General features: G+C 44.8%; 2 protein-coding genes across 2 annotated transcripts in view; one reads left to right on the top strand and one right to left on the bottom strand.

Moving 5' to 3' along the window:
• RNF207 (ring finger protein 207) overlaps window positions 1–27,896 on the bottom strand; it is a 51,904-nt gene that overhangs the window by 11,129 nt on the left and 12,879 nt on the right. Inside the window, exons 5-13 of the mRNA XM_069948958.1 lie at window positions 12,967–13,111; window positions 12,521–12,602; window positions 6,984–7,059; window positions 6,118–6,243; window positions 4,299–4,345; window positions 3,104–3,176; window positions 1,760–1,828; window positions 1,615–1,683; window positions 1,330–1,451 (exon numbers count right to left, since the gene is read on the bottom strand). Of these exons, the coding sequence (XP_069805059.1) occupies window positions 1,330–1,451; window positions 1,615–1,683; window positions 1,760–1,828; window positions 3,104–3,176; window positions 4,299–4,345; window positions 6,118–6,243; window positions 6,984–7,059; window positions 12,521–12,602; window positions 12,967–13,111 (809 nt within the window). The remainder of the gene's footprint in view (window positions 1–1,329; window positions 1,452–1,614; window positions 1,684–1,759; window positions 1,829–3,103; window positions 3,177–4,298; window positions 4,346–6,117; window positions 6,244–6,983; window positions 7,060–12,520; window positions 12,603–12,966; window positions 13,112–27,896) is intronic.
• On the top strand, window positions 583–27,500 carry LOC138770056 (intelectin-1-like). The gene is made up of 8 exons (XM_069948956.1): window positions 583–670; window positions 17,804–17,887; window positions 19,868–20,026; window positions 20,385–20,632; window positions 23,544–23,702; window positions 24,339–24,459; window positions 24,826–24,929; window positions 27,316–27,500. The coding sequence occupies exons 2-8, from the start codon at window positions 17,815–17,817 to the stop codon at window positions 27,466–27,468; spliced, it is 1,017 nt and encodes a 338-aa protein (XP_069805057.1). The 5' UTR covers window positions 583–670; window positions 17,804–17,814; the 3' UTR covers window positions 27,469–27,500.

Here is a 27,896-nt window from a genome sequence, read left to right as displayed (position 1 = left end):
TGTCAGTTTTCTGCGGTTGCTATTAAATTAATAACGGTCGTAGAAAACCCTGTCAGTGCACACTGTGGAGTGAGTGGCTCCGCACGCTCAATAGTATGCAGAGGGGGGTTCTAATGCGGGCGTGCACGGATCAGAACTCTGCGGCTATAAACATCATCCGGCTGGTACTGCAGTACCGGCCATGATAATTTCAGAGACCGGCCGTTCCGTGAATCGGCTGGGTCATGGAGCAGCCGGTCTCTTACGTGTGTGAACATGGCCTAATACTGCTTAGGATATTGGCGTTTGGTTACATCCACTCATCAGGCTGTCTAATAAAAGCTTCTTATATGTTGTGGTCACTATTACCTGGGTGACAACCCCCTCCCCCTCTCCTACTTGATAATCCGCCATCCCCCCATGTATATGAATATACCGTCTATCACCCGTACATAGAGCTCACACCCCTGCGCTGTGCAGTTAATCTCCACTATTCCAGGAAATCTCCGGACGCGCTGTGCTCGCTCTGGTCATCCCCATTGGTCATCTGGTCATTACTCCGCACAGCTGTTTCCATTGGACGGATATAAAGGGGAACCAGGTGGGAAACAATCAGCAGGAAAGGTCACCCACAATACCAATCAGCAGTGTATAAAGGCCCTGAGGACACCGCCACCTGCTGGATGGTAATGTAAGTGCAGCCATAGTCTCCGTACACCTGATAGAGGAGGCCGAGTGCGTACAGGTCACACAGCGACAACATGCAGCCGAAATCTGCACAACATCCACACCGTGCTCTGTGAGCGCAGGCCACACTCTCCTATACTGTACAAGAAAAAAATATACAGGTGGCCAGGCCTTATGGGAGCTCTATAAAAGCAGATCCTTAAAGGGGAACTCCGGGGAAAATCTATTTATTTCAAATCAACTGGATTCAGAAAGTTATATAGATTTGTAATTTACTTCTATTTGAAAATCTCCAGTCTTCCAGTACTTATCAGCTGCTGTATGTCCTGCGGGAAGTGGTGGATTCTTTCCAGTCTGACACAGTGCTCTCTGCTGCCACCTCTCCTGCTCTGGACAGTTCCTGACATGAACAGAGGTGGCAGCAGAGAGCACTGTGTCAGATTGGAGAGAATACACAACTTCCTGTAGGGCATACAGCAGCTGATAAGTACTGGAAGACTGGAGATTCTATATAACTTTCTGAAACCAGTTAATTTGAAAGAAAAAAAATTGCTTGGTGTAACTGGGGGGTGGGGGGGCATGAATTTATTATTATTTTTTGCCCCTTTAAATTAAACCAATGTAACGTTCCTGCAGGTGATGAGGAGACTGGTGGACACTTACAGGCCTCCATTTCCATGTCCCGGGGCCCCACATGTGCCACTCCCGCTGCCGGTGCGCCGCAGGTTGAACATCAGCAGCGGCTCCAGACACCGGGCGAACTCTGCCGCGTAATCGGTATTGATCTGTAATTGACAGCAGGACGGTTCTCATTGATTATTAGCTTTCCTGTACACTCTGGGTTCTAGTAAGATCAGTGCTTGCTGTCAGGGAACAGGAACCTGGCTGGATCTAGGACTTGTCACAGCTGGGGGTTCACTTCAGTGTAGTCTGGATAACGTTACCCACCTTGCTGCTCTGCGACGGCCGCAGGCGGTGAGGAAGCTTCACAATCTTCTGCAGACGTTCCATCAGTTGCTGTGAGGACGGACATGAGATCAGTCATGGAGACGCCCCTATATAACAGCCATATATATATATATAGGACACTTACGTAGCCAAGGTCCAAGAACTCGGCCTTGTTGGCGCAGCTGAGGAACGCAGAACATGTGACCAGATGGACCTATCAGAGAGAAAGGAACGCTCAGGAGGGGGGGCTCATCATTACATTTTGCCTGTAAAATCCCTTTAAACATTTCCGTTTTGTACAGATATTGAAAAGTTTATTAAAGGGGTACTCCACTCATACATAACTTTTGATATGTTGCTGCCCATGGAGAGACTAACAATTCCTTCCATACTTGTTATCTATTCAGTCTCCTTCCCCCAGTTCTCAGCTGCTGCTTTCTGCTGAAGACACAAAAATCTGTGTGTGAGCTTTTCTCTCCCCCTCCTCCCCCCTCCCTTCTGAGATGGCTGATGTAAACAAGTCCCTGGCAGGCTTTATCTGCAACTTTGTAATGCTGGGAGGATTAGTCACAGTTAGTTCATCAGCAGCCTGACCTCAGAATAATCCTCCCAGCATTACAAAGAAGCTACAAAGTTGCAGATAAAGCCTGCCAGGGACTTGTTTACATCAGCCATCTCAGAAGGGAGGGGGGAGGAGGGGGAGACAGAGAGAAAAGCTCACAGATTTTTCTGTCTTCAGCAGAAAGCAGCAGCTGAGAACTGGGGGAAGGAGAATGAATAGATAATAACAAGTATGGAAGGAATTGTTAGTCTCACCATGGGCAGTAACATATCACAAGTTATGTGTGAGCGGAATACCCCTTTAGCTTTCTTAGAATTAACCATCTGCACTTTTTATTTTATATCAAATGCGCCAAATGAATCTTCTTGTTGCCCAATGTTACCTGACCCCCCATCTCTCCATAACCTGAAGCCAGAGGTGCAGGCGGCCTCAGTGTAATATTATAGCTTTAGTGTTCTGTTTGTGTATCTCATGGACAGCCTCCTGATTGTAAAGGATGCCGTACAATGCCTCATTTCCCCAGTGGTGGCGCTGCAGAGTTATCGACACTTGCTGCTGGAGACTCCTTTGAAGGGATTCTCCAAGATAAGAAAAACACAGCTGCTTTTAACCAAAAACAGCACCACCCCTGTAATCAGGTTGTGTGTGGTATTACAACTCCGTTCCATTCACTTCAATGGAGTTGAACTGCAAAAGGGCACACACACACACAACATGGACAAGGGTGGCGCTGTTTCTGGATAACCCCTTTAAGGATGTTTCTACACACTACGATGGACTGTGGGCATGCTGTAGCCCTGTTCTATGTCTCTACTGGCTGCACAAACTAGGCAGAATTTCTGCAGCTTACTGTGACATATATGTGATATATATATATATATATATATATATATATATATATATATATATGTGATATATAGCTCTTACCTGTAAGGTGGGCAGCAGGGAGGCCAGGTGGGACAGCTGATCTTTAAAAGCCTTCTCCTTCTCCTCATATTGGCTTCAAGTATGGGAAGAGAGAGAGAGAGATTACCGGATGACCATAAAGCGGTATCTGCCCGTACACCTCACATAGCCGATACCATCCGCCCCCATATCTGCCCGTACACCTCACATAGCTGATACCATCCGCCCCCATATCTGCCCGTACACCTCACATAGCTGATACCATCTGCCCCCATATCTGCCCGTACACCTCACATAGCTGGTACCATCCGCCCCCATATCTGCCCTCACATAGCTGGTACCATCCGCCCCTGTATCTGCCCTCACATAGCTGGTACCATCCGCCCCTGTATCTGCCCGTACACCTCACATAGCTGGTACCATCCGCCCCTGTATCTGCCCTCACATAGCTGGTACCATCCGCCCCTGTATCTGCCCGTACACCTCACATAGCTGGTACCATCCGCCCCCGTATCTGCCCGTACACCTCACATAGCCGATACCATCCGCCCCCATATCTGCCCGTACACCTCACATAGCTGGTACCATCCACCCCGTATCTGCCCGTACACCTCACATAGCTGGTACCATCCGCCCCCATATCTGCCCTCACATATATGGTACCATCCGCCCCTGTATCTGGCCGTACACCTCACATAGCTGGTACCATCCGCCCCCGTATCTGGCCGTACACCTCACATAGCTGGTACCATCTGCCCCCGTACACATACATGAGAGGGATAGAGGTCACAGTCAGACTCCTCTAGCAGCCGCTTCTCTCCCATAAAAACAAAGGAGAGGACACAGTAACATCTGACATACTGGATCGTTCATTCCCTGACAGCAGATGCTGGAGAGAAGGATGGGGCATGCTGGATCAGTCACTTACCTCCTTGCACATTACAGTCAGTGCTCCCGCCATGGTCAGCAGGCTTCAATGATTTCCCTCTAGTCTGCATAGGCACCATAAGGCTCTGTTCACACACAGCAGAGAAGAGGACAGCTTTGGCTGCCCATGCATCTGGAGGGGGTGCAGGTTTCCCATCCCTGACATACAGTAATGGGGCTACAACCACTACCAATTACTACCAGCCGCACCGTGCTCTTCATATGTAGCACCCCACTGCGGCATCTGTCATGTCGCCAGAAAATCACCCAGGTCACCCCCTGCACTCACCATTGAACGGCTTTCAGGAGGATCTTCTTGCGCTCGGCCAGCTTCTCCTGTGAAAAATTATAAAAGGTGTAAAAAATGCTTGAAACTTTCTGAGATTTCAGTGAAAAACTTCTATCATTTTCTCCTAAACTGATCAGAAACAGCTGAGGACTGCCCCCTAGTGGCCGCTTATAGGGAGAACAAACCTGATCAGAAACAGCTGAGGACTGCCCCCTAGTGGCCGCTTATAGGGAGAACAAACCTGATCAGAAACAGCTGAGGACTGCCCCCTAGTGGCCGCTTATAGGAAGAACAAACCTGATCAGAAAAAGCTAAGGACTGCCCCCTAGTGGCCGCTTATAGGAAGAACAAACCTGATCAGAAACAGCTAAGGACTGCCCCCTAGTGGCCGCTTATAGGGAGAACAAACCTGATCAGAAACAGCTGAGGACTGCCCCCTAGTGGCCGCTTATAGGAAGAACAAACCTGATCAGAAAAAGCTAAGGACTGCCCCCTAGTGGCCGCTTATAGGAAGAACAAACCTGATCAGAAACAGCTAAGGACTGCCCCCTAGTGGCCGCTTATAGGGAGAACAAACCTGATCAGAAACAGCTGAGGACTGCCCCCTAGTGGCCGCTTATAGGAAGAACAAACCTGATCAGAAACAGCTAAGGACTGCCCCCTAGTGGCCGCTTATAGGGAGAACAAACCTGATCAGAAACAGCTGAGGACTGCCCCCTAGTGGCCGCTTATAGGAAGAACAAACCTGATCAGAAACAGCTGAGGACTGCCCCCTAGTGGCCGCTTATAGGGAGAACAAACCTGATCAGAAACAGCTGAGGACTGCCCCCTAGTGGCCGCTTATAGGAAGAACAAACCTGATCAGAAACAGCTGAGGACTGCCCCCTAGTGGCCGCTTATAGGGAGAACAAACCTGATCAGAAACAGCTGAGGACTGCCCCCTAGTGGCCGCTTATAGGAAGAACAAACCTGATCAGAAACAGCTGAGGACTGCCTCCTAGTGGCCGCTTATAGGAAGAACAAACCTGATCAGAAACAGCTGAGGACTGCCCCCTAGTGGCCGCTTATAGGAAGAACAAACCTGATCAGAAACAGCTGAGGACTGCCCCCTAGTGGCCGCTTATAGGAAGAACAAACCTGATCAGAAACAGCTAAGGACTGCCCCCTAGTGGCCGCTTATAGGGAGAACAAACCTGATCAGAAACAGCTGAGGACTGCCCCCTAGTGGCCGCTTATAGGAAGAACAAACCTGATCAGAAACAGCTGAGGACTGCCCCCTAGTGGCCGCTTATAGGAAGAACAAACCTGATCAGAAACAGCTGAGGACTGCCCCCTAGTGGCCGCTTATAGGAAGAACAAACCTGATCAGAAACAGCTGAGGACTGCCCCCTAGTGGCTGCTTGTAGGAAGAACAAACCTGATCAGAAACAGCTGAGAACTGCCACAGTAGTGAGGGTGATGTCTACAGTAGTGAGCTGTGGTGTATACAGTGTACAGTAGTGAGCGGTTGTGTATACTCTGTATACATTGTCCCTTATTATACATTAGCAAGCTGAAGTAAGGGAGTATAATAATCATTATCACCATTTGCGCCCTTGTTGCCCGACCATGTTACACCACTGACCGATGCAGATCAGGTGGTGGCCGCAGGGATACCTGATGTATATGGGTGATGTACAGGTGATGTACAAGTAATGTGTACAGGTAATGTACAGTTGATGTTCAGGTAATGTATACAGGTGATGTATACAGGTGATGTAAACAGGTGATGTATACCTGCCCCCTGTGTGAGATCCCGCTGTATATCTCCCCTGGGTACCTGCATACTGCTGAACAGGGTATTGATGGACGTCTCCTCCTCATCTGCGCTGTTTCGCACCTCCTCTATCATGGCCTTCAGGAGGATGATGGCCTCTCGGGTGGACGTCTGCAGCTCCTTCACTGTCTGGACGACACATCCCCAATTACTCATATGCTTCAATTATCAGCTAATTGGGCTTTATTAAAATTTTCCTATCATTTGGCTTCATCAGCTCCTATGTATGATGGTACACCGCAAGCTGCACAAAGCCGTGTCCAGTGAGGTCTATCATGGATCCCTCCTGACCAGCACAACCTGTATAGTGTATACCTCGACCATCTGTAATATAACACACCCTCTATAGTGTATACCTCACCAGCTGTAGTCCTAGCACACCCTGTATAGTGTATACCTCCACCAGCTATAGTCCTAGCACACCCTCTATAGTGTATACCTCCACCAGCTATAGTCCTAGCACACCCTCTATAGTTTATACCTCCACCAGCTATAGTCCTAGCACACCTTCTATAGTGTATACCTCCACCAGCTATAGTCCTAGCACACCCTCTATAGTGTATACCTCCACCAGCTATAGTCCTAGCACACCCTCTATAGTGTATACTTCCACCAGCTATAGTCCTAGCACACCCTCTATAGTGTATACCTCCACCAGCTATAGTCCTAGCACACCCTCTATAGTGTATACCTCCACCAGCTATAGTCCTAGCACACCCTCTATAGTGTATACCTCCACCAGCTATAGTCCTAGCACACCCTCTATAGTGTATACCTCCACCAGCTATAGTCCTAGCACACCCTCTATAGTGTATACCTCCACCAGCTATAGTCCTAGCACACCTTCTATAGTGTATACCTCCACCTACCATGACAGCCTGATCCAGCTTCTCGCATCCCTGTATGTACGCAGTTTCAATATCAATGCAATGCGCCCGACTTTCCCTGTTGAAAACCCAAAAACACAATGTGCAACAGAAGATAGATAGGAGATAGATAGATAGATAGATAGATAGATAGATAGATAGATAGGAGATAGATAGATAGATAGATAGATAGATAGATAGATAGATAGATAGATAGATAGGAGATAGATAGATAGATAATAGATAGATAGATAGATAGATAGATAGATAGATAGATAGATAGGAGATAGATAGGAGATAGATAGATAGGAGATAGATAGATAGATAGATAGGAGATAGATAGATTAGATAGATAGATAGATAGATAGATAGATAGATAGATAGATAGATAGATAGATAGGAGATAGATAGATAGATAGATAGATAGATAGATAGGAGATAGATAGGAGATAGATAGATAGATAGATAGATAGATAGATAGATAGGAGATAGATAGATAGGAGATAGATAATCCAATTATATATATCCCGCAGCACACAAAAGATAAGTGTAAAAAAATGTGAAGTTTATTCCATCAGTGAAAAAACATGCAGCATAAGAAGTGACGCTCACTTCTTATGCTGCATGTTTTTTCACTGATGGAATAAACTTCAAATTTTTTTACACTTATCTTTTGTGTGCTGCGGGATATATATCATTGGACTAGCTACAGAATCCCTGGTCAGGATTGACGTACGTACGTTATGGGGAAGTGCTGTTGGAATTCTTCACTTATATACACTGATCTATGGTCAAGATCCTCCAGCTGGCACCCGCAAGACCTACGAGCTCCAGGCAGTGCTGTTCACTATCCCATTGTATATAGATAGATAGAAGATGGATGGATGGATGGATGGATGGATGGATGGATGGATGGATGGATGGATGGATAGATAGATAGATAGATTGGTGTCCCAGTACAGGTGTTTTTATCTCTCTTGTGCGCCTCTCAAAAAGCTTCCTCTTTCAGGTTAAAAGTGATGATGAAGTAGTTGGAAGTTTCACCACTAGGTGTCAGTGTTTTATATTTCTATGTGTTGCACAGCAGAAGTCAGTAATGGGTTAATGTTTTATGTGTACCATGTGTTATTCTTGACCAATGGGAGGTGCCCTCTACTTCTAGCCTATCTCTTCTCTTCTTTCTTATGCACACACTTATCCCCACCACTCACAGGTAGGCACACAGAAGCCCCTGTAGAAGGAGACTCTGGTGGAGGAAGTGCAGTTTCAGTCTTCCAGATTCTCAGAGAGGGAAGATGAGAAAACAGCTGTTCCTGCTGTAGTTAAGCCAGGGCCTGGCTTATGCCAGGACTACTGTCAGATACAAACAGTGCGGTCTAGTCTTGACACTCAGGTGTGTGGATACAGCTAGAGACAACTAGTTCTTTCTCTACTACGTTGCTCAGTAAGCAGTGCTAAGCACTTTAAAGCGACTCTGTACCCACAATCTGTCCCCCCCCAAACCACTTGAACCTTCAGATAGCTGCTTTTAATCCAAGATCTGTCCTGGGGTCCATTCAGCAGGTGATGCAGTTATTCTCCTAAAAACAACTTTTAATCCTGCAGCGCTGTGTCTAACGGCTGGGGCTTACATTTGTATATGTATTAGGCTGGCACCACCTCTCCGACCTTGCTCCCTACCCTCCTCAATATTAGGAATGATCCAGGAACATTTACTGATGTTTTAGCTTTGCACAGGTGTATTAACGATCCAGCCCATGTTCATTATGCACACAGGTAGGGAATAGGAAGTAACCTGCCTGGAGCATTCCTAATGATGAGGAGGGTGGGGAGAAGGGACTGAGAGGTTGTGCCAGCCTCATACATACACAATAAGCTCGGCCGTTGGGCTGCCGGATTAAAAGTTGTTTTTAGGACAATAACTGCATCCCCTGCCAAACGGACCCCAGGACAGATCTTGGATTAAAAGCAGCCATCCGAAGGTACAAGTGGTTTGTGGGGGTCAGATTGTGGGTACAGAGTCGCTTTAAAGGGAGAGGTGTCCAGGAACACCCTGACCCACACCGAGAACACGTCTAAAAAGGAGCAGGGCAGTATCCTGAACACAAGAGGAACTAGCCTGGATAGGACAAAGCTACCATAATGAAGGCCTACGTGTACTATCTCGCAGTGCAGGTAACTAGGACACCCCCTGACACTTAGCTAAGCCCAGATAACCACGACTGGGGCTTGTAGTACCCTGACAGGATGAGTAGCACTACACTGTAGGGCACAAGGTAGTCAGACACAGTATAAACACGACTACAAGTAAATTTCTCACTATAAAGTATATCTCTTCAAGTTCCGGCAGAGTACACAGCTACACTGAGTTGGGGCTCCTCCGACAAACTCCTCTACTCTATTCCTCCAGCACCTCCTTAAGCACAACAAGTCTAAACACTATGGTGGACATTTATTAAGTCAGGCGTTTTTTACGCCGGACTTATAAATGTCCCCGCATCTCCGGCGCTACGGAGATTTATGTAGAGGCAGACTGCCTCTACATAAATCCCGTGCGCGTCGGTGCGCACAACCGAAAACCTACGCCACCTGAAAGGTGGAGGAGGTTTTCGGCGTATCTATTAGTTGAAAAAATGATAAATCCATTCCGCCCCCTCCACACCCCCTCCCCGCCCCCTGGCGTAAAGTGCAGATATGCGAATATTTTATTTGCAAATCGGCCATTTGCGCATAAAATCATTTGCATATCGGCACTTTACGCCGAAATTACGCCGGATGATACATGTCCCCCTAAGGGTATGTTCACAATGAGTAAAATAGGCGTAATTCCACGCCAGAACTCTCCGCCGCGCAATTACACCTGCCTCAGTGTGTCATAGCATCTCAATGGGAGAGCGCTCGCTCCTCAACAGCCGCCACTCAACGCTCAAAGTGACTTGTCACTTCATGGAGCAGAGAGCGTCAGCAGCGGAGGAGCGCGCGTCCTCTCATTTATTCCCCCGTGCTCAGTGTTTCGCCTGTTTTACTCAGTGTGAACATACCCTTAGGGGGTGATTTATCAAACATGGTGTAAAGTGAGACTGGCTCAGTTGCCCCTAGCAACCAATCAGATTCCACCATTCATTTTCCAAAGAGTCTGTGAGGAATGAGAGGTGGAATCTAATTGGTTCCCGGGGGCGACTGAGCCAGTTTCACTTTACACCATGTCTGATAAATCTGCTCCTAACAGTCTGTGTCAAAGATTTATATATTCTATAAAAGTTTATTGTTTTCTTGAAGAACTTAACAGTAAAGCTGTTTTTCTATCACTGGGACTCTGTCATACTTCGTACGCACCAGCACCTATACACACTAGCCGCACAGCTTGGGTTATTTTTCCCCTTTCTGTGGGTGGCTATACCGATAGTCCAGGTGGGTGAGTTACCACAAGGGACTATGTGACAAGAACCCATGAGACCCATCACAGCCCGGCAGGTGACCGCAACACAAGCAGATACCACCATCACACCTGTGTGCTGGACAAGCAGCGGCGTCATGGCACTAACACCTCCGGCTGAGCTGATACAACAATATCAGACATAAGCCTACCACCACAGATAGATAGATAGATAGATAGATAGATAGATAGATAGGAGATCGATAGATAGATAGATAGATAGATAGATAGATAGATAGATAGGAGATAGATAGATAGATAGATAGATAGATAGATAGATAGGAGATAGATAGATAGATAGATAGATAGATAGATAGATAGGAGATCGATAGATAGGAGATAGATAGGAGATAGATAGATAGATAGATAGGAGATAGATAGATAGATAGATAGGAGATAGATAGATAGATAGATAGGAGATAGATAGGAGATAGATAGATAGATAGATAGATAGATAGATAGATAGATAGATAGGAGATAGATAGATAGATAGGAGATAGATAGATAGATAGGAGATAGATAGATAGATAGATAGATAGATAGATAGATAGATAGATAGATAGATAGATAGGAGATAGATAGATAGATAGATAGATAGATAGATAGATAGATAGGAGATAGATAGGAGATAGATAGATAGATAGATAGATAGGAGATAGATAGATAGATAGATAGATAGATAGATAGATAGATAGATAGATAGATAGGAGATAGAAGATAGATAGATAGATAGGAGATAGATAGATAGATAGATAGGAGATAGATAGATAGATAGATAGATAGATAGATAGATAGAGAGATAGATAGATAGATAGGAGATAGATAGATAGATAGATAGATAGATAGATAGATAGGAGATCGATAGATAGATAGATAGATAGATAGATAGATAGGAGATAGATAGATAGATAGATAGATAGATAGATAGATAGGAGATAGATAGATAGATAGATAGATAGGAGATAGATAGATAGATAGATAGATAGATAGATAGGAGATAGATAGGACATAGATAGATAGGAGATAGATAGATAGATATCAGCAGAAAGTCCGCGGCACACAATAGTATCTGTGAAAATTAAACGTGGTTTATTTCATAGTGCAGCAATCCAGACACTATGAAATAAACCACGTTTCATTTTCACCGATACTATTGTGTGCCGCGGACTTTCTGCTGATATTTAAATCGGTCCTTGGTCAGGACTTGGACCGCAGGCACCTGCAATCGCACGGCAGTGCTGCTCATTATCTTTTTCGCTAGATAGATAGATAGATAGGCAGATCGATAGATAGGAGATAGATAGATAGATAGGAGATAGATAGATAGGAGATAGATAGATAGGAGATAGATAGATAGATAGATAGGAGATAGATAGATAGATAGATAGATAGATAGATAGATAGATAGGAGATAGATAGGAGATAGATAGATAGGAGATAGGTAGATAGATAGATAGGAGATAGATAGATAGATAGATAAATCCAAGAATTTTGCGGCACATCCGTATAGTGAAAAAAAGTTGTGGTATTTATTGGTACATCAAAAAGCAAGTGCAACGTTTCAGTCTCATCTCGAGACCTTTCTTGAGAAAGGTCTCGAGATGAGACTGAAACGTTGCACTTGCTTTTTGATGTACCAATAAATACCACAACTTTTTTTCACTATACGGATGTGCCGCAAAATTCTTGGATTTATTTAGTGGAGATTTTTATCCAATCTCCGTTGCTTGGCACTCCAGCACTGGAACTGGGAGTGCGCTCTATTGTGGACATTAGATAGATAGATAGATAGATAGATAGATAGATAGATAGGAGATAGATAGATAGATAGATAGGAGATAGATAGATAGGAGATAGATAGATAGGAGATAGATAGATAGGAGATAGATAGGAGATAGATAGATAGATAGGAGATAGATAGATAGGAGATAGATAGATAGATAGATAGATAGATAGATAGATAGGAGATAGTAGATAGATAGATAGATAGATAGATAGATAGATAGATAGACAGATAGACAGATAGATAGATAGGAGATAGATAGATAGATAGGAGATAGATAGATAGATAGATAGATAGATAGATAGATAGATAGAAGCTCACACTTGCATGTCCCGGAAGCAGTTGATACACAACATGGATTTCTTCTCGGTAGAGAACATTATATACGGCTCCTCATGTAAAGCTGTAATAAGAACAATTAGACAATTATAGAAGCACAGAGAACAATATACAGAGGTGTCAGTAATAATGGGCTTCTTCTGATGATTCTGGACATTGCTGACTACACTGGACCTGAAGCTGCACAGAAGAGACTTGGGGTGGCACCAACTTCTACCATTACAGGAAGCCATATGGGACACAGAATGGGCACGTGCTTTATGGGGGTCCTATAATCTCCTAGCCCCCTGCCTTACCACAAGTACCAAGAAGAGAATAAAATGGTCTTCATTATAGTGCCAGAACAGAGGGGCTGCTGTTAGTTCCCCCCGGACCCCCATCTATCACCCAGGAGCCCCCACCCCTGGAGCAGGCAGCCTGCCACTTACCACACTTTTTATGAATTTCCTTTACTCGCTTACTTAGAGGCACAATCTCATGGCAGGAGAACATCTTGGCTTTGTGGGTCTCATCTCTGCACTTGGTGCACAGGGGTTGGTTACAGGTGTTACAGAAATACATCACATCCCCGTCCTAGAAGAAGGAGAACCATAGAGGTCTCAGTGTTTTCTTACATCCAGACATGATTCCATAGCAGGTCCAGGTATGGGGGGAGTGGTGGTGGGGAAGGCCGTGACCTGTCCACTCATGGGACTATGCTAGTTACAGGGTCAGTGTTATTAAATCATGTCTGGGGTCTGTAGTAATGTTGGAGTCTGGTCTGGGGTTTGTAATAATATTGGAGTCTAGGGTCTGTATTAATGCTGGAGTCTGGTCTGGCATCTTCAGTAAAATTGCAGTCTGGTCTGGGGTCTGTAGTAATGTTAGAGTTTGGTCTGGGGTCTGTAGTAATGTTGGAGTCTGGTGTGGGGTCTGTAGTAATGTTGGAGTCTGGTCTGGGGTCTGTAGTAATGTTGGAGTCTGGTCTGGGGTCTGTAGTAATGTTGGAGTCTGGTCTGGGGTCTGTAGTAATGTTGGAGTCTAGTCTGGGGTCTGTAGTAATGTTGGAGTCTGGTCTGGGGTCTGTAGTAATGTTGGAGTCTGGTCTGGGGTCTGTAGTAATGTTGGAGTCTGGTCTGGGGTCTGTAGTAATGTTGGAATCTGGTCTGGGGTCTGTAGTAATGTTGGAGTCTGGTCTGGGGTCTGTAGTAATGTTGGAGTCTAGTCTGGGGTCTGTAGTAATGTTGGAGTCTGGTCTGGGGTCTGTAGTAATGTTGGAGTCTGGTCTGGGGTCTGTAGTAATGTTGGAGTCTGGTCTGGGGTCTGTAGTAATGTTGGAGTCTGGTCTGGGGTCTGTAGTAATGTTGGAGTCTGGTCTGGGGTCTGTAGTAATATTGGAATCTGGTCTGGGGTCTGTAATAATGTTGGAGTCTGGTCTGGGGTCTGTAGTAATGTTGGAATCTGGTCTGGGGTCTGTAGTAATGTTGGAGTCTGGTCTGGGGTCTGTAGTAATGTTAGAGTTTGGTCTGGGGTCTGTAGTAATGTTGGAGTCTGGTCTGGGGTCTGTAGTAATGTTGGAGTCTGGTCTGGGGTCTGTAGTAATGTTGGAGTCTAGTCTGGGGTCTGTAGTAATGTTGGAGTCTGGTCTGGGGTCTGTAGTAATGTTGAGTTTGGGGTCTGTAGTAATGTTGGAGTCTGGTCTGGGGTCTGTAGTAATGTTGAGTTTGGGGTCTGTAGTAATGTTGGAGTCTGGTCTGGGGTCTGTAGTAATGTTGAGTTTGGGGTCTGTAGTAATGTTGGAGTCTGGTCTGGGGTCTGTAGTAATGTTGAGTTTGGGGTCTGTAGTAATGTTGAGTTTGGGGTCTGTAGTAATGTTGAGTTTGGGGTCTGTAGTAATGTTGGAGTCTGGTCTGGGGTCTGTAGTAATGTTGAGTTTGGGGTCTGTAGTAATGTTGGAGTCTGGTCTGGGGTCTGTAGTAATGTTGAGTTTGGGGCCTGTAGTAATGTTGGAGTCTGGTCTGGGGTCTGTAGTAATGTTGAGTTTGGGGTCTGTAGTAAGGGTATGTCATTTCCCGTCTATGGGAGAGCGCGCTCCTTTGCTGATGACGCTCTCCGCTCAGAGAAGTGACATTGCGCCGAATTTACTCAGTGTGAACATACCCTAATAGTGGAAATTAGTCTGAGATGTGAATTAATTTCATGGCCTGTTTTGGGGTTTGATTGTCTCCATCCTACATGAAACCTTGAAGATTGTCAGCAGATTAAGACACCCCCCATCTAGTCGCCCTTTTAGTATTTCCATTCTTATTATCATAGTATAGATAAATGTATATACCAGGCAGGTTACATTCTGTTATTGTAGATTTACCAACCATATCTGCTGGAAGTTTATTTCAAACATCTACTACTCTTTCAGTAGTATGGACAGCGTACATGACGGCAGAGGGAAAGCTGGTCAGCGGAGCCTGAAGTGTTGAGGAGAACACTAGTGCGGGATATACGGGCCTGACAGGAGTGATTACGGAGGACTCTGGTGACTCTTATTAGCTAAGTAGCGGGTGACATGGATATGGCGAGCCCCATGCTGGGCAGGTCTGCACCCATGAACTATTACCAGTCTATAGACAACAATTCAGCTCATTGTGTGTCTCGATTTGATACCCAGACTTGGAAACATGTAACCCGGCTGGGCACTCTAGTTTCATGTGAGCAGATTGGAGGGCACCAAGAAGGTGACACTTTTCCTACACGGCAGGTCACTCGAAGAGGCGCACACTGAATTAAGACGATTCAATTAAACATTGATTGACAGCTGAGCGCAGGAGTCGAGTTGTGATGGTTGTGGATGGGGAGAGTATAGGACGCTGGTTAGCGATCTCCTGGCTGCTGACAGATCAGAAAACCCCAAAAGACGATCGACCCCCCCTACTCTATATACTAGGACCCAATAACTGCCATACGACAGTCTACAAGGTGAGTGACAGCCATATAGTGGGAGGTGGTGCGGTATCTAGTGGGCTGGTGGGGTAGATACCCTGGAGGCTGAGGTGCAGTGGTCCTGGGGACCTCCACCAAGTCAATGAGTGGAAATAGTCAGGAGCTTTATATAAGTCCTGACCTTCTCACAGCTGGGCATTTGTTACACTGTGCAGCCTAGATAATCCTTATAGCTACAGAATACATGGACTCCGGGCTGACGGCTTAAGGCTATGTTCACACTATGTATGTGTGCGGCTGTATTTTTTATGCGGCTGGAAATGTGCGGCTGAAACTACGGCCGTGGGAAAAAATAGACATGCGGCTGAAAACATACGGTCATTTACTTGGAAATCTGGTTCAACTAAAAATAACAAATAAAATCTTAAGAAAGTGATGGAAACACCTCTGGATGCATCTGGGAAAGCAGGGAAACAGTTTACATGAATCGCTATTACCGGGGTTTGCGATCCTCTGCACTAATGCCGATGCCTCTCATGGTTAATATATTTAATTAATAAAACACATTTTCTTTGTAATAAAGTCCCTTTCGTTGTTCAATAATTAAATTTAAACGAATCCATCATTTTGCAATTAAATATACTGTTAAAATAAAAATATATATAAATAAATGTATATTTATATATATTTATTTTAACAGTATATTTAATTGCACAATGATGGATTCGTTAGAATTAAATTATTGAACAACGAAAGGGACTTTATTACAAAGAAAATGTGTTTTATTAATTTAATATATTAACTATTAGAGGCATCGGCATTCGGCATCATTGCCAGCTATTTTTAAAGTACTCCGTACGGACCGCCTGTCAATCCACGGCCGTGAATTTGCAGAGTTCTAGCCGCAAACAATGGTCTTGTTCATTTTTTACGGGTCCGTTTACGATCGGGCCGTAGGCTCATACATAGTGTGCACTGTGCAGCCGTATATCGTATACTTTCCAGCGTACGCATGAATCGGAAAAATCCGGCCGATGATTTACCGCCCGCAATACAGCCGCACAGATACATAGAGTGAACCTAGCCTTAACCTGCACAGATACACTGTCACAGACCTACAGATGCAGCATGAGTGTAAGCCAGAAGGTTTCCACTTAGGCAACTTTACATTATACCATGACTGTTGTATTATGGCTTATTCCCATCTGAGAAAAAGTTCTCCCAAAGTTTAGCTGTGCAGAGACCTGTTTTATTCTCCAGAATGGGACCATGTAGCATTTTTTCCCGGAAGACCAGATGGACAGGGCTGCCATTATGTATGAGGAAGAAGCCACAGGACTAAGCCGGCCCTCCAGCCATAAAATGATGGTATATCCCTGTAATACTGCCGCCATAAAGTGATGGTATATCCCTGTAATACTGCCGCCATAAAGTGATGGTATATCCCTGTAATACTGCCGCCATATACTGATACTATATCCCTGTAATACTGCCGCCATAAAGTGATGGTATATTCCTGTAATACTGCCGCCATAAAGTGATGGTATATCCCTGTAATACTGCCGCCATAAAGTGATGGTATATCCCTGTAATACTGCCGCCATAAAGTGATGGTATATCCCTGTAATACTGCCGCCATAACATAAAGTGATGGAATATCCCTGTAATACTGCCGCCATATACTGATAATATATCCCTGTAATACTACCGCCATAACATAAAGTGATGGAATATCCCTGTAATACTGCCGCCATAAAGTGATGGTATATCCCTGTAATACTGCCGCCATAAAGTGATGGTATATCTCTGTAATACTGCCGACATAAAGTGATGGTATATCCCTGTAATACTGCCGCCATATACTGATAATATATCCCTGTAATACTACCACCATAACATAAAGTGATGGTATATCCCTGTAATACTGCCGCCATATACTGATAATATATCCCTGTAATACTACCACCATAACATAAAGTGATGGAATATCCCTATAATACTACCACCATATAGTGATGGAATATCCCTGTAATCCTGCCACCATATAGTGATGGTATATCCCTATAATACTACCACCATATAGTGATGGAATATCCCTGTAATACTGCCGCCATATAGTGATGGAATATCCCTATAATACTACCGCCATAACAAAAAGTGATGAAATATCCCTATATTACTGTAATACTACTGCCATAATGTTACATAGTTATATAGTTAATACGGTTGAAAAAAGACACATGTCCATCAAGTTTAACCACGGAGGGGATGGATACAGGGAAGGGGGAGGGGTGATGGGACATCTTTGCAATATGCTGTTAAAATATTAGAAAGGTTTTTCTTTTATAGCTAAAACCACAATGTTCCTGCACATTGTTCTGTTGCTCCCCCTGGTGGCTGGTGAAAGAGACATCGCCTCCTGCACCACCTGTGGTGAGTAGTATGCCTTCTCATAGATTATACATTTATTGATAGATTTACAAATCAGAAAGATGCAGCAACTGTTCTCAACAGAACTGATGGTGGTAACACGGACACACGTAAGACGCTGTGGTTGCCACAGGAGAGTGCTGGAGGTTATGGGATTATACGGCACAGGAGAGTGCTGGAGGTTATGGGATTATACGGCACAGGAGAGTGCTGGAGGTTATGGGATTATACGGCACAGGAGAGTGGTAAAGGTTATGGGATTATATGGCACGGGAGAGTGGTGGAGGTTATAGGATTGTACGGCACAGGGGAGTGCTGGATTTTATGGGATTATAAGGCACATGAGAGTGCTGGAGGTTATGGGATTATACGGCACAGAAGAGTGGTGGAGGTTACAGGATTATACAGCACAGGAGAGTGGTGGAGGTTATAGGATTATACGGCACAGGAGAGTGCTGGAGGTTATAGGATTGTACGGCACAGGAAAGTGGTGGAGGTTATGGGATTATACGGCACAGGAGAGTGGTGGAGGTTATGGGATTATACGGCACAGGACAGTGGTGGAGGTTATGGGATTATACGGCACAGGAGAGTGCTGGAGGTTATAGGATTATACGGCACAGGAGAGTGGTGGAGGTTATAGGATTATACGGCACAGTAGAGTGCTGGAGGTTATAGGATTATACGGCACAGGAGAGTGGTGGAGGTTATAGGATTATACGGCACAGTAGAGTGGTGGAGGTTATGGGATTATAACAAAGAAATTTGTCGCCAGAAAAAGACCACTTGGTCCATCTAGTCTGCAAAACAGAAGAGTAGTAGAGGTTATGGGATTATACGGCACAGGAGAGTGGTGGAGGTTATGGGATTATACGGCACAGGAGAGTGGTGGAGGTTATGGGATTATACGGCACAGGAAAGTGGTGGAGGTTATGGGATTATACGGCACAGGAGAGTGGTGGAGGTTATGGGATTATACGGCACAGGAGAGTGGTGGAGGTTATGGGATTATACGGCACAGGAGAGTGGTGGAGGTTATGGGATTATACGGCACAGAAGAGTGGTGGAGGTTATGGGATTATACGGCACAGGAAAATGGTGGAGGTTATAAGATTATACGGCACAGAAGAGTGGTGGAGGTTATGGGATTATACGGCACAGGAGAGTGGTGGAGGTTATGGGATTATACGGCACAGGACAGTGGTGGAGGTTATGGGATTATACGGCACAGGAGAGTGGTGGAGGTTATAGGATTGTACGGCACAGGAGAGTGGTGGAGGTTATGGGATTATACGGCACAGGAGAGTGGTGGAGGTTATGGGATTATACGGCACAGGAGAGTGGTGGAGGTTATGGGATTATACGGCACAGGAAAGTGGTGGAGGTTATGGGATTATACGGCACAGGAGAGTGGTGGAGGTTATGGGATTATACGGCACAGGAGAGTGGTGGAGGTTATGGGATTACTGTGCTGACATCAGACACTTTTACAGACTGACACATCTGAATGTATTTTGTTTTTTAATTCTCTTGTTTTCCCATTTTTTACAAAATTTTGCTCAGTTTCTCTTATGCAGTCTCATATGGTGTGTGAGCAAAATGCATCAGTTCATGGCTCAGTCTCCAGCCTCAGTCCTAAACTTGATATAGTTATAAATCATCTTAAAAGATTGTTCAGAAGACGAAATATAGGAGCTGGAGACTCTCCTAGATTTCACTCTGAAGGGGACGCACTGCAGCAGCCCCTGTATGTGAGAACAAGGAGGCTGCAGAAAAGAAACTGAGCAAAAGTTTTAATAAAGATCTATGGGAGAATGTTACAATAATACGCTAATAATGGGACTTCTTCGGCTTTCTGAGAGTTGTAGTTTCACACCAGCTGGTTTGGTAGCAGTGATGCAGACCACACAATACTCCAATACCAGTCCAGGGAAGCAATGCTCTACAATCACATGGATGTTCATTCCTTTCTTCTGTATGTAGAAAACTGCCCAATAACCAAAAAGAAGGAAAACATCCTGAACCTGCTGGCGTGCTGGAACGATGAAACTGAACCCTCCGTGCCCGACTCCGCCATGGTGCCGTATGTATCCGGCTACAGGAGCTGCAAGGAGATCAAACTCTTCGAGCCAAATGCAACAGGTGACTCCTTAGATGTGATTACAGTGAGTGTATCATGGCGAATCTAGTGTTACACGTCCTCAGGTATCAGCACAAGGTGGCTGCTAGAGTTACCACCTGACATATCACATGCTTATTTAAAGGGCTGTGCAGATCAGTATAAGCTATTGTATGCTGGCATCAGCCAATAAACCTAGAGAGAGTATATTCACTTGGATCCCCATGATTAATACAAGCACTCCTCCTATGATCCCCATGATCATTACATACGCTCCTCCTATGATCCCCATGATCCTTACATACGCTCCTCCTATGCCCAGGATACATCTATAGGACTGTTAGCAGCCTCCTTATTTATTGCTGTCATTTGCTATGACAGATGGCATATATACCCTGATGACCACCGCCGGTGAATCCTACCAGACCTTCTGCGACATGTCGACCGGCGGGGGAGGCTGGACCTTAGTTGCCAGTGTCCATGAGAACGACGTTTATGGAAAGTGCAGTGTGGGCGATCGCTGGTCCAGCCAACAAGGAAATCGACCTGAAAGCCCACAAGGGGACGGCAACTGGGCCAACTATGCCACCTTTGGTTCTCCTGGAGGAGCCACCAGTGACGATTACAAGGTAAGAAATTGCACATTATAGACTATAGAAGGAAAACTGACACTGAATTGGATTCCAAAATGACTTTGTTTAGTCTCTGCATAATGATAATACCCAGTGGCGTCCCATTCTTGTGACCAGCGACTAATATCCAAAGTCACCGCCATGTGCTGGATGGTCCGGGAGTGACTCAATTAGATCCTTGTAGGTGTCACAGGTATCTGATGCCATACTGACTGCATCCCATAGCTGCTGGAGGGCTCATAGACCCAACACCACCATAACCAGCACAGCTGAGAGCGCCTCCACATAAATGGCCCAGAGAATAGCCCCCAAAACACACACCAGAGTGTGTTCTTCCAACAATGACTGCAGGGTGTTTGTTCTCTGATGTTTCTCTCTGACACACCCATCCATTCAATGAATCCGAAAACCTGACTCATCAGAGAAGACAGCCCTTTACCATCAAGCAGAGAAGACAGCCCTTTACCATCCAGCAGAGAAGACAGCCCTTTACCGATCATCAGAGAAGACAACCCTTTACCGACCAGCAGAGAAGACAGCCCTTTACCAACCAGCGGAGAAGACAGCCCTTTACCAACCAGCAGAGAAGACAGCCCTTTACCAACCAGCGGAGAAGACAGCCCTTTACCAACCAGCAGAGAAGAAGACAGCCCTTTACCAACCAGCAGAGAAGACAGCGCTTTACCACCAAGCAGAGAAGACAGCCCCGTACCAACCAGCAGAGAAGACAGCCCTTTACCAACCAGCAGAGAAGACAGCCCTTTACCATCCAGCAGAGAAGACAGCCCTTTACCAACCAGCAGAGAAGACAGCCCTTTACCACCAAGCAGAGAAGACAGCCCTTTACCAACCAGCAGAGAAGACAGCCCTTTACCAACCAGCAGAGAAGACAGCCCTTTACCAACCAGAGGAGAAGACAGCCCTTTACCAACCAGCAGAGAAGACAACCCTTTACCAACCAGAGGAGAAGACAGCCCTTTACCAACCAGCGGAGAAGACAGCCCTTTACCAACCAGCAGAGAAGACAGCCCTTTACCACCAAGCAGAGAAGACAGCCCTTTACCATCCAGCAGAGGAGACAGCCCTTTACCAACCAGCAGAGAAGACAGCCCTTTACCATCCAGCAGAGAAGACAGCCCTTTATCAACCAGAGAAGACAGCCCTTTACCAACCAGCAGAGAAGACAGCCCTTTACCATCCAGCAGAGAAGACAGCCCTTTATCAACCAGAGGAGAAGACAGTCCTTTACCAACCAGCAGAGAAGACAGCCCTTTACCATCCAGCAGAGTAGACAGCCCTTTACCATCCAGAGGAGAAGACAGCCCTTTACCAAACAGCAGAGAAGACAGCCCTTTACCATCCAGCAGAGAAGACAGCCCTTTACCAACCAGCAGAGAAGACAGCCCTTTACCAACCAGCAGAGAAGACAGCCCTTTACCATCAAGCAGAGAAGACAGCCCTTTACCATCCAGCAGAGGAGAAGACAGTCCTTTACCAACCAGCAGAGAAGACAGCCCTTTACCAACCAGCAGAGAAGACAGCCCTTTACCATCCAGCAGAGAAGACAGCCCTTTACCAACCAGAGGAGAAGACAGCCCATTACCATCCAGCAGAGAAGACAGCCCTTTACCACCCAGCGGAGAAGACAGCCCTTTACCATCCAGCAGAGAAGACAGCCCTTTACCAACCAGAGGAGAAGACAGCCCTTTACCATCCAGCAGAGAAGACAGCCCTTTACCAACCAGCAGAGAAGACAGCCCTTTACCATCCAGCAGAGAAGACAGCCCTTTATCAACCAGTAGAGAAGACAGCCCTTTACCAACCAGCGGAGAAGACAGCCCTTTACCAACCAGCAGAGAAGACAGCCCTTTACCGATCATCAGAGAAGACAACTCTACCAATCATCAGTTAAGACAGCCCTTTACCAGCCAGTTATGGTCAGATCCTGATACTGCTGGGATTACTGAAGCCTTTTTAGCTGACAGAACTTAGATATGAGAGGAGCAGTGACCATCCATATGCTCTGGAGCCCCATACACAGTAGGGATCACTGATACGTTGTGTTACACATCTGGTTCCCCCTCGGCCATTATGGCAGTAAGCTGCTCCACTGTAGTGTGTCCTCCGCACCTTCATAGCTGACATTCACCTCTTATATCATGACAAGTGGCGCTCTGCTGTGTCCACATCACTTATTCACAATGGCAGAACAGTGCGCAGTGTCAGAAGTATCAGCACCCTGACCCAAAAGCAAATATTCTGTGATAAATAGAACCTATTACCCCTGAGAGCAACAAGGGATATGTCTGTCGCACCCTTTATATACCCACCAGACAGGCAGAAAGTTATATAGATTTGTAATTTACCTCTATTAAAAAATCTCCAGTCTTCCAGTACTTATCAGCAGCTGTATGTCGTGCAGGAAGTGGTGTATTCTCTCCAGTCTGACACAGTGCTCTCTGCTGCCACCTCTGTCCATGTCAGGAACTGTCCAGACCAGCAGCAAATCCCCATAGAAAACCTCTCCTGCTCTGGACAGTTCCTGACATGGACAGAGGTGGCAGCAGAGAGCAGTGTGTCAGACTGGAGAGAATACACCACTTCCTGCAGGACATACAGCAGCTGATAAGTACTGGTGAACAATCGCTTTAAATTGGCATTGACATCGAATGGCCTCCTGAGCTTTTTGGTCCTTATGCCCAGCCTGATTGGCAGAACATTACTGGCACCCCATTACATTATATGGGGCATCAGTGTAGCGAGATCCAACCAGGCCATCAGATTAGCTTAGCCGTCCTCAGTTATACGACATGGTATCGGCCATGTAACGTCTCTAACATTATTGTGTGTTTGTTTATAAAACCAAGAGCCCAAAATAACCGAGTGTATTGTATGTGATCTCATCCAGAATGCAGGATATCACGACATACGGGCTGAAGACCTGGAGATCTGGCACGTGCCCAACGACACCCCATTGTCTCAGTGGAGAAATTCAGCTCTTCTGAGATACCGCACAGAGACCGGCTTCCTTCCTGGAGAAGGGGGGAACCTCTTCCATCTCTACAAGGTAATATGTCCGCCATGATGGATGGCGCAGTGTCTGGTGGATGTGATCAGATGGGTATAGCATTCAGGAATATATAGTGGTGGTATAAACTCTACATGCTCCAGTGTTCCCCAACTACAACTCCCATCATGCCCTGACAGCCCTCCACTGTAGTATGTTGGAACTTGTGGCATTATTTCTTAAAGGGGTACTCCAGCAGGAAGTTGCGTATTCTCTCCAGTCTGACACAGTGCTCTCTGCTGCCACCTCTGTCCATGTCAGGAACTGTCCAGAGCAGCAGAAAATCCCCATAGAAAACCTCTCCTGCTCTGGACAGTTCCTGACATGGACAGAGGTGGCAGCAGAGAGCACTGTGTCAGACTGGAAAGAATGTACCACTTCCTGCAGGACATACAGCAGCTGATAAGTACTGGAAGACTGGAGATTTAGAAATAGAAGTAAATTACAAATCTATATAACTTTCTGAAACCAGTTGATTTAAAAGAAAAATATTTTCTATGGAGTACTCATATAACTCCCAAAACTACAACTACCATCAACCCCTGACATGACTGGAGTTGTAGTTTTGCACGGGTTGAGTATCAATATCCCGTCATCATTCCTGGTTCTCATCTTGTCCATACTTCTTCTGATCAGAAATACCCAGTGAGGTACAATGCTGGAAGCTGTCTAACCAATAACGGACCAGACGTTGCTGTTGTATATGACTTTGGGAGTGCCGCAACGGCGTCCAGCTACTACTCACCGTCCGGCCGAGGTAAACAATAAAGATCTAGCACATAGGTTTTTAAGCAACACCTTAGATTTCCTCCTTGCATGTCATATCATATCCGATCCCTCCTGATCCCCATACATGTGCATGCTCTGATCTGCTGAGCGCGCATGTAATTTCCACTGACGACAGCTTATCTTCCTGAGAACAAAGAGATTAGGCAACAGAAATGCAATAGACTGACCCTTCAGACATTAGGTTTATCTGACAATTATATATATATATACTGTATATATATATATATATATATATATATATATATTGCTGGATAGACCAGTGTTCTTGAAAGTTTTCCACATATGATATCAGACAACCTCTTACCACTTCTCTTCTTATCCCCTTTTATTGCAGCTGAATTCATCCCAGGTTTTATCCAGTTTCGGGTATTTAACAATGAGAAGGCAGCGCTGGCATTGTGTCCAGGAATGAAGGTGACCGGGTGTAACCCAGAACACGTATGTATCTTCCTCCTAGTACACGGACATTTTACCTGTACATACAAGATTCTCTATTGTGTAGGTCATATCCCGACCCCTCACCAATAGCCGATCCTTTGTCTTCATAAAAGATATTGAGAATACATGCACGCTCATCTGGGTGGAGTGTGCAGGAGTATAATGGAAGTATAACTGCTGGCTAGGCAGGTATTCAGTGTATGACAGCACTAGGGGTGACCCCTCTAATATATCCACATACTATAGGAGAATATATTACTCGGGGTGTGTAGAGCAGACAAGCACTGTGAGGATATCCATGGAGTGTGACCTCCTGTCAATCCTCCATGAAGATAAGTGTATGGGGACATCAACTATACCATCTGATTGTTATACAGTGACTATATGGACGTACATATTCTCATACATGACGTCTTGTCTGTGATTATTACACAGTATATATGGACCTTACATGACTCGGTTACTTGTCTGTGATTATTATACAGTATATATGGACCTTACATGATGACTCGGATACTTGTCTGTGATTATTATACAGTATATATGGACCTTACATGACTCGGTTACTTGTCTGTGATTATTATACAGTATATATGGACCTTACATGACCGGGTTACTTGTCTGTGATTATTACACAGTATATATGGACCTTACATGACCGGGTTACTTGTCTGTGATTATTATACAGTATATATGGACCTTACATGACTCTGTTACTTGTCTGTGATTATTATACAGTATATATGGACCTTACATGACTCGGTTACTTGTCTGTGATTATTATACAGTATATATGGACCTTACATGACTCGGTTACTTGTCTGTGATTATTACACAGTATATATGGACCTTACATGACTCCGTTACTTGTCTGTGATTATTACACAGTATATATGGACCTTACATGACTCGGTTACTTGTCTGTGATTATTATACAGTATATATGGACCTTACATGACTCGGTTACTTGTCTGTGATTATTATACAGTATATATGGACCTTACATGACTCGGTTACTTGTCTGTGATTATTACACAGTATATATGGACCTTACATGACTCGGTTACTTGTCTGTGATTATTATACAGTATATATGGACCTTACATGACTCGGTTACTTGTCTGTGATTATTACACAGTATATATGGACCTTACATGACTCGGTTACTTGTCTGTGATTATTACACAGTATATATGGACCTTACATGACTCGGTTACTTGTCTGTGATTATTATACAGTATATATGGACCTTACATGACTCGGTTACTTGTCTGTGATTATTACACAGTATATATGGACCTTACATGACTCGGTTACTTGTCTGTGATTATTACACAGTATATATGGACCTTACATGACTCGGTTACTTGTCTGTGATTATTATACAGTATATATGGACCTTACATGACTCGGTTACTTGTCTGTGATTATTACACAGTATATATGGACCTTACATGACCGGGTTACTTGTCTGTGATTATTACACAGTATATATGGACCTTACATGACTCGGTTACTTGTCTGTGATTATTATACAGTATATATGGACCTTACATGACTCGGTTACTTGTCTGTGATTATTACACAGTATATATGGACCTTACATGACTCGGTTACTTGTCTGTGATTATTATACAGTATATATGGACCTTACATGACTCGGTTACTTGTCTGTGATTATTATACAGTATATATGGACCTTACATGACTCGGTTACTTGTCTGTGATTATTATACAGTATATATGGACCTTACATGACCAGGTTACTTGTCTGTGATTATTATACAGTATATATGGACCTTACATGACTCGGTTACTTGTCTGTGATTATTATACAGTATATATGGACCTTACATGACTCGATTACTTGTCTGTGATTATTATACAGTATATATGGACCTTACATGATGACTCGGTTACTTGTCTGTGATTATTATACAGTATATATGGACCTTACATGACTCGGTTACTTGTCTGTGATTATTATACAGTATATATGGACCTTACATGACTCGGTTACTTGTCTGTGATTATTACACAGTATATATGGACCTTACATGACTCGGTTACTTGTCTGTGATTATTATACAGTATATATGGACCTTACATGACTCGATTACTTGTCTGTGATTATTATACAGTATATATGGACCTTACATGACTCGGTTACTTGTCTGTGATTATTATACAGTATATATGGACCTTACATGACTCGGTTACTTGTCTGTGATTATTATACAGTATATATGGACCTTACATGACTCGGTTACTTGTCTGTGATTATTATACAGTATATATGGACCTTACATGACTCGGTTACTTGTCTGTGATTATTACACAGTATATATGGACCTTACATGACTCGGTTCCCCCCTTGTCTCTGCAGCACTGCATCGGAGGAGGGGGATACTTCCCAGAAGCGAGCCCCAAACAGTGTGGAGATTTTCCTTCCTACGACTGGGACGGCTATGGCGCAGGCAGCGGATCCAGTTGCAGCAAGGAAATCACAGAATCCGCTGTTCTCCTCTTCTACCGCTAACCAGATGCCTATACCGTCCCCTACACGTCTGTACAGATCACCGCCTTGTATACAACGTACAGAATAAAGATTTAGATTAGAAAGCAGCGGACGTCTCTGGCTGGTTGTGTCAGGGGTGATGCAGGCGGTGACAGGTCGGCCGTTATTTGTACTGGGGTGTAGAGAGAGGGATGGGGCGTGCAGCACATATACTACAGCACCTGCCGTCCGCCAGCTGCTGAGGAACTACAACTACCATCATGTCTGGACAGAAGCTTAGGGATGATGGAAAAACCCGAGGAGCTGGGCCACCTCTGATCTGATACCTGATGGGGAGCAATTCCTTAGGCTGCATAACCCTTTAAAGGGACAGTGTCATCAGATAATACCTTATTGTTTAAATAATGTTTTTATGGTAAACGTAGTGTTAAGAATTTGTGGTAACATTT

This window comes from Dendropsophus ebraccatus, chromosome 12, assembly GCF_027789765.1.
Source record: "Dendropsophus ebraccatus isolate aDenEbr1 chromosome 12, aDenEbr1.pat, whole genome shotgun sequence".
In the NCBI taxonomy this organism is placed as follows: Eukaryota; Metazoa; Chordata; class Amphibia; order Anura; family Hylidae; genus Dendropsophus; species Dendropsophus ebraccatus.
This window is presented reverse-complemented; position numbering and strand designations above follow the sequence as displayed.